The sequence below is a fragment of the Monopterus albus genome, unplaced genomic scaffold (genome assembly GCF_001952655.1).
Source record: "Monopterus albus unplaced genomic scaffold, M_albus_1.0 scaffold112.1, whole genome shotgun sequence".
NCBI lineage: Eukaryota > Metazoa > Chordata > Actinopteri > Synbranchiformes > Synbranchidae > Monopterus > Monopterus albus.
Window position 1 is genome coordinate 1,040,027 of NW_018127992.1, and position 11,754 is coordinate 1,051,780.

The following is an 11,754-nucleotide window of genomic DNA, read 5'->3' on the forward strand; positions in this document are numbered from 1 at the left end:
GTTTTTGTTTTGCTGTTCGTTTATGTTGTTTTTTTTAAGGGGTGTTGTAGATATTGTGTTAAGCACTTTGGTCAGCTTCGGCTGTGTTAAATGTGCTACATAAATAAAGTTGTTGATGATGATTATCCATTTCAGTGGGCCTGGTTACACTTGTGGTACCTTGTGGTCAAAGCCAATTTTAATAGTGGACACTTTAAAATTTCACATTTTTTAAAACTTTATTTTATACATATTTTGGTTGGGGTAGTTCGTTGACTCATTGTTACTTCTGTACCTGGCTATACATTAAAAACAACAAAGCAATTAATTGTTAATGTCAGTAAAACAGCAGCTTAAAACATTTTACAATGTTTATTAAACTATTTTACTGCACATTAAGATAACATTTGGTGGCATGCAGTGTTCGGACAAAACAACATGCTTAAAAAACAACTATACAGCTAAAAGATACACTGCTAAGTGCTACAAAATAAGATGAGCAATTACATACAAATAAATAATTACACAGAAGAGTGTAAACTACTACCAGCTACAGGAATAGTACATCTCTGTGAAAACACGAAGCTATAGTATTAGCATTAACAGCTAGCAGGCACCAAGCCTGCTCTTTTAGAAATGCATCAGTTTCTCTGTAGTTTTTCATGCCTACGAACTTCTGAATTTTTGTTTGAAGACAGACCCCACTGCTAATGATGTAAAAAATATAAAGCATGCCATTTATTTTAATTATATTATACAGCATTTGCGGCAAAAGTGCTGCTAAACAAAAGGCAAAAACGATGAAATACATAGCACAATAAATAAATAACCACAATGTCTTTAAAATGTAGACAAAACATCCTTTTCAAGGTAAATGGAAACGCAGTAGCATGAAGCGTGCAGCTTGGAGTATTCCTGGAAACTTCTGAGGTTTGACAGCTGAACAAATTCACTTAACATTCTTGAGTTCAACACGAGTAGCATAAAAATTGTGTGTTGTGGTTCCTGGGTCAGCAATATGTGCTACTGACCTCCAGTGTCTCCTGCACCTGTTTTCTACATCTTGTGCATCAGCATCTCTAGTTCAAAAGTCTGATTCAGGCTGTGATCCCCTCTCATCAAAGTAAATGACTCCATCTCCATGTGTGGGCTGTAATGTTCGTCTAACTGCTTGATATGCAGTATCTTTCTTTCTCCTGCTTCTCTTGCTGTCAGTCATTGCTCTCCTGACTTCGACCAGTCTTGTTCAGCACAAAGTTAAGTTCATTCAGCAGATTTGGCGGCATCAAACTCTCCCCACCAAAAGCAGATTTCCTGCTGGTGGTCTTATGACATCTCTGAGTAGAAACAGGTGAAGCCATGGGGTGTCTGGTCGGGGAAGGGGAAGGGCGACGTTGAGGTTGGCCAGCATCAGCAGAGGACCTTCTGTGTGGGATCTCTGGTGCCTTGAGCAGGTTGTTGAGTTTTGGGAAGGTAGCCGTGGTGTTGATTTTGGGGGTCCTCAGGTTGCCATCACCAAGGGAAAATCTCTTGTCTGTCAGCTGTGGGCAAACATGGCAGCAAATATGACTTGAAGTAGACTGAATTCAAGTCAGCTACAAACCAACTATGTCACATTTTTCATGTTAGCACGAGATTGTCTAGTGCTCATAAAGGAGGGTTGGGCTACACATTACTGAGGAACCAAAAGTACTGACATTTTTAAAGAGTAAAATATAAAGACGTGCAGTTCTTAGCACTGTCGCCTCACAGCAAGAAGGTTCCGGATTTGAGCCCGGGCTGACCTGGTGCCTTTCTGTGCAGAGTTTGCATGTTCTCCCTGTGCCTTAGTGGGTTTTCTCTGGGAACTCTGACTTCCTCCCACAGGCCAAAGACTTAGCTTAGGTTGACTGGTGATTCTAAATTGCCCCTAGGAGTGAGTGTGGGTGTTTGTCTACATGTCAGCCCTGTAATAGACTAGTGACCTGTCCAGGGTGGACCCCGCCTCTCACTCAATGTCAGCTGGGATTTGTTCCAGTCCCCCGTGACCCTATGTAGGATAAGCGGTATATATAATGGATGGATAGAAAATATAAAGTTAAATTATTGAAATTTTCAAGCAATGTTCCAAATAAACATAACCTTTAAAAAGTAACTTCAACCAGGGCCTTGTTATCCTGGTTCTTATCATTATGACAACTGAATAGCATCATCAGACCTTCGGTGAATCTTGTCAACTCACATCAACCTCAAAGTGGCAATTATGGCAGGATATTGCTGTGACATTGTTAATACAATTTCACTGTAATGAGAAAGTTCTAGAAATGCACTGCTTGCAATTTTCTTGGCCAATTCTGATTTTGGCCGATTTAAATTTTCTCATTTTTCTTTAATTCTCTAAGAACTGTAACTGACAGCATACACAGACATTTTTGTAACTTTTCTTTAATAAAACATTAGAAGTTTTACATTTGTCTCTCTTTTTACACATGACATTCAACATTTATACTTCTCCAAATATAAACAGGTGCAACAGGTATTAGAAATAGAAGAATGTCTGTTACATCAGTCCTACTGTGTGCACCCTCCTTTTCAAAGTGGGTGTAGTGTGTATTTGCTGTGTTTTACCACAGATTGGATACGCTGTACGTATACATGCATTTCACATGTAGCCTTAGAAATAGAAGAATGTCTGTTACATCAGTCCTACTGTGTGCACCCTCCTTTTCAAAGTGGGTGTAGTGTGTATTTGCTGTGTTTTACCACAGATTGGATACGCTGTACGTATACATGCATTTCACATGTAGCCAGTAATTCCCTCATTGTGAACTATTTGTTGGAGATTTTGATGTAGCTTCCCTTCTCTCAGGTGTTTCTGTAGCTTCCTCTGTGCCCAATGTTTGTACACTAATGCGCTTCCAGTGCGCAAGCGAAGGCGTGCCTGGTATAGACACGGGCCTGAGCCTCACTTGAGGTGCATGAGAAAAGCTGCACATGCTACACTTCTGACCTCTGCCACTGGGTGCACAACCTAGACTGTTCTAAATCTGATCGGTACAGAATCTGAAATCTCAGAGTGAGCGGCCGGTCACCGGTCAAGGCCATCAGAACTCAAGTAAAAAGTTTCCAACCTTTTCCAGGTGATCTACCTGATTTAAGCAGCTGTCTGGGGCAATTACATTTTAAATGTGCCAAAGGAAAAAATAAAAATAAAGTGTAGAAAAGGGTCGAGGGATGACGCGTGTCTCCAGGTCAGCACTGTTTGATAGCTTGATCTGCATTATCAGAATATCCTAGCCATATCAATCAGGTATTTTTTTTCCACATAAACAGATCAGATCATTGCTTGAACTGCATCATCAGAAAATCCTATAAACATAAACCAGGGAGCACAATTTGATAGCTTGTTATAAGTTGGTACGTTATTAGAACAATAGGCATCCACACTGTCTAAAAACGCTATTTAAACATGATGATCTGGACACATGATAGGGTATTTTTGTGTGTTACAGCTGTGGATGGCTTTTGTTATATTGGAGTGTTTTGGTATTTTGTAATAAAATGTAAATAAGTCATACTAACATGAAAAACATCTTATCACAAAGGATCTCCAAAAAGAAATATTAGCGTCGCCACTAATCTCACCTGTTTGTGTGTGCGTGGTAGACTCATGCAGCCCTCTGTTGTCACAGCTCCCCCTCTGGAGGATTTGGGACCGGCAGCTTCCTTTGACAAAACGCTCTTTGAACGGAGGTCAGAACCGTACTGAAGACACACAGCCAATAGCCGGAATTAGTAGCCAGGAAATAAATACATAAAAATACTTGTGACAGGTCACGTTGATTTGTTACCTTTATTTTCCCTTTCTTCATTTTCAAACAGGTACTGTTTATAGTTGGCCTTTAGAGAAGTCCAACTAACACACACATCTCTACACTTAAACACAGACACACAATATGAATTATGGTAGATCAGGGGAACACGAAGTAACCAGTACTTTGGTTTTATTCTGTGTTCCCTTCATCATAACTACAAAGTAACTACCATAAAGGGCAGATTCACACAGGAATCTTGAGAGGGAAGTCAGGGGTTGACGATCCTAATTTCCATCATAGCCGTCTGACTGTGTTCTGATCCTTGGCTAAACTTTCTCTTTAACAATGTCTTCATTTATATCACTGTGACCCCCCAGACCCACAGAGCTGTCTCTCCTTTAACAAATCCTTATTTCATCACAGCCAGGACACGTCCTTGGACCTTTACACCCTCTCCCAAGCCTCCAACACTCACCACCTCCACTACTCATTCCACCTTGCTTCACAATTAGGCCCTCCATCGCTAGTTGCTATGGAAACTGTTGGAACACAATGCTCGCTAACTGGTAAGAGAAAGGAAATCAAGAACACCAAAGTGCTCCATCTACTTTCTCATCTGCACTTTCTCTGCCCTTCCCACAAGTTGTGTGTCCTTCCCAAAAGCCCCTGTGTGGGAAGCTGACAATCCTGATATTTAGAGGATTTGGGAGAAGAATCCTAATATTTTTAGCTGGCTCCAGTCTGCTATAGATTTATTTGTTGGAGAGCTAAGAGCTTCTCCAAAGAGCAGAGAAAAGTCACAGAGCCCACTGAAATAAACACCTTGAAACACTTAGAAACAACAGACAAAAATTGGCTTCCCCTTTAGAGCAATCTCTCCTTGACAATGCTGCCCTTTTTACTTGCTAACCCACATTAAGGCTCTAAAAGGCTTTTACAGTAAGCACCAGCGATAAACAACACTGTGCTGCAGACACGCTCCCATAAAGGAAGTCGAACAGAGGGCTTTAATAATGATGAAATGTGCAGAGTATCGAATGCAGCGCTGGGAAATCTTATTTTGATCTTCAGTGATGTTCAAGTTATAGTCATTTACTTGGAAATGAGCGAGACAAGACTTGCATATTCAATCTATCGAGGAAACAAGATGTTATTCACTAAGTTGATAGCAGCAATGAATGAGAGTGAAAAATAATACAAAAACATGACATCTGTGCCTGCTCTCCCCTTGTGTTTGCTTTGGTTTGCATTATTAATGTCATAAATGCTGTGTCAGCGGCAAACAGTGACAACATGTAGCAGTATCTGGGGGTTAAGTACCACAATGTGGCTGTTGCAGTCGCTTTGACCTTATTCTCATAGCTTTTCCACATAAAATGATTTATGTTATTGCTGAGTGACCTCGAAAACTTTACAATTCTTTCCCTGTTTATGTATTTAAAGCTGCCTAACAGTACAATGGAAATGGATGATTGTGGAAAATATGCTTTATCATATTTCCTTGTTCTGAGATATGGATTGTAAAAGCTGATTTATTATGACTGTAACCGAGTATATTTTTCATCCAAATAAGAAGTTGTGTCTGCAATATGTATGCCGCTATGCTAACTGTTATTTTTGGTTTGCAACACACCAGTAAATTGTTTTAGAGAAAGGAGACACACTTCCCCTGCTCTACCTAAGTCACTGCATGCATGAGTGTCTGCTCATTAAATCACTTCATCAAGTTTTTGCACGAGTGCATTACTCACTCTTGTTCTAACATCTCTACTGCACATCTCCTAGTACCTTCATCCAGATGATGTCTGCCACCCAGCCGAGCTGCTCCTCCCTCTTCTCACAGCAGAAATGCCTGAGGAGGGAAAGTTCACTCACATCAGTCACTGATTTCCACCTCATTATTTCACACTTATTTTAACCAGGTGACTGGATTTTGTGAGCCACAGCAATGGACATAGTTCCCCCGACTGCTGCAAACAGACTTTACAAGAGGCAGGATGGTTGCCATTATTTCTGGTGTCTGCTAATGTACTAATGTATGCTGTTATTAAAACCTTCCCAAGACAAATTTGTGAGTAAATAACATGGACTAAAACTGACAATGTAACAAGGTCCTTTTGTCTTTGGCATGCACTGAGTATCTGTCAAGCAATACTCAAGCTGTTTTCTGCTCTTCTTCAAATCTAAAAGACATAATTACTTTTTAAAAAGTGGCCCTGACACCGGCGTCACATCATTAGCAAGAAAGTACAGTATATGAAAAAAGGCTAAATGTGAACATCAACACAAAAACAAGGGCAATGCTGACTGACAGTATTTTTAGTGTGTTAGCGTGCTAATATTTGTTAATTTGCACTAAACATGTGACAACAGGTCAAATAAATTAGATATATCAGTGTAGACCAAAAACTGCTAGTATATGAATTTATATACTACATACAGTACATCTGCAAGTTCATATGGAAAAAATAAATAGTATCCCATACAGGTACATATAGCAGCAGATGCTTTGACTACATACAAATATTGACTTTAGTGCTCAGTTTCAGGACAAACAGGACAAAAATGATTCATCTGCAGACGGTAAATGCAGCGCGTGCCTTCAATACAAATAGAAATTACATTAAAGAGTGAAACTACTGTATATAATTCACTTCCTAACAGGCTACCAGACAGCAGGCTCTTCACTTCACTGATGTTCTCAGTACTAACCCACATAGGTCACTACAACGCACTTTAAATTATTAACTCTGCCACTAGATTCTTTCTGTTTTAGAGATATTTTGAATACAACGTGTAAAAGTCACACTCATCAATTATTGAACTGGAGAACTTCTCCACTCACCATTGATGTTTATCAGTGTAGACTGTGAAGCCCCAGCTGTTGAAACGAGAAGGACATGGGTCAGATTTTGGGATTTTGTTTTCACAAACTGAAGCTTACAGTGTCCTGCACACTAATTTAATTTAGAGCCAGAGGTTATAAATATGTTTTTGTGAAACAGCAATTGGGATTTTAAAGTATCTAACCCAACAATAAAACAACAAAAACTAAATCTTGGTGATATTTTTAAATACGGCATCAAGTCATTATCATTTCATTAAAATGCAAAGAGGTATAAAACAACTAAGGTCAGGTCCTGTGGGAATTTATTGAGTTAACCAGTGCAGTTCCAGCCCACACATTTATGCATGGGCAAAATTTGGTTTGCTTTGGGTCAAAGTATACAATACATAAAGTACATGCTGCTCACCTATAAACCTTAAAGTACATTTTGTTGGGAGAGATAATAAGGATAACCACCTTTATTTGGCCAAGTATGTTACACAGGAATTTGTTTCCGGTACAGAACCGAGGCAGCCATCTGCGACGCCAACACACATCAATGGCTCTAACCATCGGGGGCAACTTGGGGGTTCAGCGTCTTGCCCAAGGACACGTCGACATGTGGACTGCAGGCACCGAGAGTCGAACCCTAACCTTCCGGTTGGGAGACAACTGCTCTACCCACTGAACCACAGTTGCCCCCACAATTCAAAAGATGCAAAAGATACTCGATCTGTAAATGCAGTGGGCAAACTCACCTACTGCATGTACAGTACAGTAGATAATCACATATGAATACAGCTAATTGTGTGACGCTACAAGCAAAATAGGTAACCGTCTGCTCACATTAAAAGCATTTATGCGTCTGATTGAATTACACTGCACAGAGGCAGTATAAGTTATAAGACCACCTTCCTGAAGAATACAAAACCTTTCACAGCTGTGGCTGAACAGGAGCAGTGAAATAGGGGAAGAACAAAGTGAAAGAGGGGGCAGAGATGGAGAGGCTGGAGCCTGGAGCGACACTCCTGTGAGTTAAAGCCAACCGATCCAACCCTGCAGTGGGCCACTCACAGACAGACCTCTGCCTAATGAGGTACTGGAGCGTCGCCTCTCCTAACCCTCTCACTATGAGTCTCTCCGTTCTCCTCAGCACTCTGTCTTTATTTCTTTATTCACTGTATCACTTTCTCCCATAACCCACTCAACAGTAAATCTGTGAATCCATGCTGTATCATGCTTTCCTTCTGTCTCTCTTATCCACTTTTTCTTCCCTGAAGGACTACCTAATGCAGACAATTGCTTGCTGGACTCATTTTTCAAGCTCCCTCAGTCTTGAAATTCTGATCTGGGTAAAATTATGAGGAATTACAACAGGATAATGTGAAATATAGGGTTTGACTTCTCAGCAGTTTGCTTTTTTCATTCTGTTTGTCATAAATTATACTGAAGATCATTAAAATAAAACCATGGCAACAATGTTTTGTATCTGGAGGAACTTATTTTGATAATTTGTGTTTGTTAAAATGCAATTCCATCTAATGAATTTCATTTCAGTGAAAAATAAGATAGGGTCAGGAGTGTCTTGGGTTTCTGCTGGTGCCACAGAACTTTGAGGCAATATAAAGGACAATCTATCTTTGGGGACTAATAACTCATACGCATGCACAAACTTAAAGAAACACACTCAGCTGCAATAGTAAATTATCAGTAGTTCACTTAATAACACATACTAGGGTTTGCTGAGAATGTGCAGTAGTTGAGAGTCACCATGAGTCACCATTGTTATGAAGCTGAAACAAAGATTTACGTTGGAAAAATTACAAAAAAAAAAATTGTTTGGCTTAATGCAGTATTTATTGCACCATAAAATATGCAAGGAGGGACTGGAAATTTAAACTAATGGCCACTAAAACTGGCTCATAATTGTTGATTGACCACTGTGGCAGAGGCAGCTGTGTCTGTAATTTAACATCTAGGATAAGCAGGTATAAAATTTGTGGCAGTGTTGTTTTATTGGCCGCACACAGACCAAGCCACCAGAGGAGGGAAGAGAGCCATAGTATACGACTGTGTCTCTTCCTATTATCAACATTTCAGAAATATCCAAATGACAATGAAAACCCTGTCAGTGATGGAAGCACATAAAATTGCAGCCAATGAATAAATGCACATAAAGTGCACTTTACAGCAGCTCCCCTTTCTAAAATAAATTGAAAACAAAATATGCTATAAGACTAAATCCTTTTTTCCAGGCATTTTGCAGCTTATACCAGTTTCAAACCTCTGCGTTATGATTAAAGCAGCCAATCATATATGGCAGTTATTCAGATAGCATTTGTATATTTACAGCAGAAATTGTCTGACACACACATGTATTTTACTTATTTTCTTTACACTATGGGCTGACACACACATGCATTTTACTTATTTTCTTTACACTATGGGAAAAATATATGCACATTCAATACTGGTTATGGAAACAGCATGTTTCCATAACTCATGGTCCATTTACTGGCTTCTTCCACATGTGAAGGTGAGAATGTGACGGTAATGGCTAAAATGGAGTTTAGTTTAAGGAAGCTGTTTAAGTTCATTTTGAGCTAAAAGTGTATTTGTAACACCTTTTATTGCTTATATACTGTATTTGCCTCAAAGTAAAAGAGTGCGAAGTTAAAGTTTCCAAATACATTTCTTGATTTAAATTTCACTGTGTCTTGGCTAATGTATCAACAGTATTAGTGAAAACATCGGGCAATGCAATATGTGCTGCTGAGATGATACTTTGGGTCGTGTTCTGCTATAAATCTCCCCTCATTCACACACATTCAGGGTTAGGATAGAGGCCATGTATGCAAAGACACTAGAGGTTTATAAAGCACAGTCTACCTGGTTGGAGGTTTGAGCTTTTTCTTCAAACCAAGGTAACATTTCACAGACTTGAGCTGGACCGCTTTCTCTGCTTTAGTGCTCTGAAAAAAAAAAAGACATTTGGATGAATAAATGAAGAAAACTCTTTAAATTCAAGTTAGCTACATAAATCTAAATAAAATAAATGCCAACACAGAATCTCTGCCATTTCATAGTTGCACAAAGAACAAAAAACAAAGTAGAAGAGAATAAAACAAACCACACAGCATCTGACCCTTTTTTATCTCAACCCACCACCCACCCTGCTCCTTCTTCCAACATAATTTGCACTAAATACAGACCCGGCATGAACGGAGGAGGCTGAAAAATATCAAATAAATTTCAATAACACTTCTAATTTTCTTTGGATTTACACAGTAATTAACCACATTCTTGTGCAACCTGATATTTAGAAAAGCTTCACACACAACAGCACCCCTCCATTTTTCTTTTCCCTAATATTTTCCCCTCCCACTGCCAGAGTTGCTGCACCTCCATCAATTATTAACACTTCTTCATGCTGCCTTACTGGTCCCGTGTTTCAACTACAGAAACGTGCTGAGATGAAAAGCCCTCCAGGGACCTCGGGCCTGCTGGTCCTCTCTGAATCACACACTGTGCTCTTCCTTTCTTGAAAGACAGTGAGAAGGCTGCTGCTATCATTGTGCTTTATTCTCCTATGTAAGACTGGGAACCCCGAGACAGACACGTCGCCACGGATATAAAGCAGGGAGAGTTTGGTCTGTTTGCTTGCAGTTAGGCTCCGTTCTAATCCATTTTAGTTTTCTCAAGCAGTTCTGTAACCTTTTAAATTCCCCCGCGGTACAAGGCACTCTCTGCTCACACGATACTTTGTGTTTGCATGCAAAAAACCCAAGGTGGCAAGTGTTGACACTAGATATGGCAGTAGATTAAGCCAAAAATAAAAGTATACTTGCTTTGATATCTCTGTAGAGCAGCAGCGTCTCTCCACGTAATAGAACATATCTGTCCTGGAATTTGTGTCCCGACAGTAGTTTGGAGGATCCATCGCTGAACTTCAAATAGTCGCCTTTTCTAAACTGCTTTAGGCTTTCTAAAACAAAGTGAACTGGTGCTGAAATGATTAGTCAGCTTATCTACCGATGCTTTATTCAACATCGATTTTGATAAATGATTAATTACAGTGCATCATTTATGAAGCTAAACACCAACAATGAGCCATTTTCGGCTTTTCAATGTCATGGTTTGACTACCTATTGTGTCTTATGCTTTTTTATGCTTTCCAACACTTGTATACCACTGCAAACTGGAAAATCTGCAGGTTTTGAAGTAATGTTTGGATAAAAAAAAACAAAGAAAAAAACATCTAAAAATTCATTTTTTATGGTTTTGTGCCATGAGTAGCATACTTTACCTTTCCCATCAGCCACTCTTCTATCCCCTGCAAACTTCTTAATAACAAGAAAAGCAGAGCTCGGGCAGTCCAAGGAACTCCACTCCAGCACCTGCTCAAGAATCTTCTCACTGTGGTGCAAAGGTCGCTCTGTTAAAAATAGAAGACCTTGTGTCAGAGAGAGGGGAATGACTAGCGGGTACATCTGCGAGGAAATAGCAATGGTCACAAAAGTCAACCACCACAATAAAATCCTTCCATCTCCAGGCATTACATGAATTATAAATCCATAAAGCAAACTCACAACCTCAAATCATGAAATCCATGGCTAATTCCAATTAACCAAACAACAAAATGATGTTGTTGTTCTCCCCATTTTTATCACAGAGCAGTTTAATTTATCTCCAGCATATCAGGGCCTGATTTAAACAACACACTCATGTGCAAAATAGACCTATTATCTCTTTCTAATTGGTGAACAGGGTACATGCTATCAGCCAAGAAAAACAGTAGATAATTTGTGTACTACCACTTCTGCTCTGATGCCTCCATCTCTACACTCCCCTGTTTTTCATAACCTAAGGAGGTAAGAAGAGACACAGTGGCATAACTTATTCATAACAGCAGGCTTATCTTCTTTCTGGAATCTCTGCAGACCCAGGCCATGGAATTAGTTCCTCATTTCCCAACAAATATTAGCTCCCATTTTCTGCCTATTGTCCTCGATAACAGTGTTTATCTGTAGCTATCCTCCAAAATGGCTAATTAACGCACTTTCCCTCCCTTCTTTAGAGGTTTTATGAGCAAAACCTGTCACGCTACTGCTTTCAAAATAGCTTGACTGTTTACTCTTCCACAGACATATTGTC

The 11,754-nt window shown here is 39.6% G+C and overlaps 1 protein-coding gene across 1 annotated transcript in view; it reads right to left on the reverse strand.

The window, feature by feature from the left end:
* Window positions 1-212: 212 nt before the first annotated feature.
* The window catches only part of arap2 (ArfGAP with RhoGAP domain, ankyrin repeat and PH domain 2), a 57,643-nt gene continuing 46,101 nt past the window's right edge, over window positions 213-11,754 (reverse strand). The window contains exons 17-23 of the mRNA XM_020611365.1: window positions 10,907-11,035; window positions 10,449-10,585; window positions 9,490-9,572; window positions 6,619-6,654; window positions 5,562-5,625; window positions 3,604-3,723; window positions 213-1,520 (exon numbers count right to left, since the gene is read on the reverse strand). Coding sequence (XP_020467021.1) covers window positions 1,191-1,520; window positions 3,604-3,723; window positions 5,562-5,625; window positions 6,619-6,654; window positions 9,490-9,572; window positions 10,449-10,585; window positions 10,907-11,035 — 899 coding nt within the window. The 3' untranslated portion in view covers window positions 213-1,190. The remainder of the gene's footprint in view (window positions 1,521-3,603; window positions 3,724-5,561; window positions 5,626-6,618; window positions 6,655-9,489; window positions 9,573-10,448; window positions 10,586-10,906; window positions 11,036-11,754) is intronic.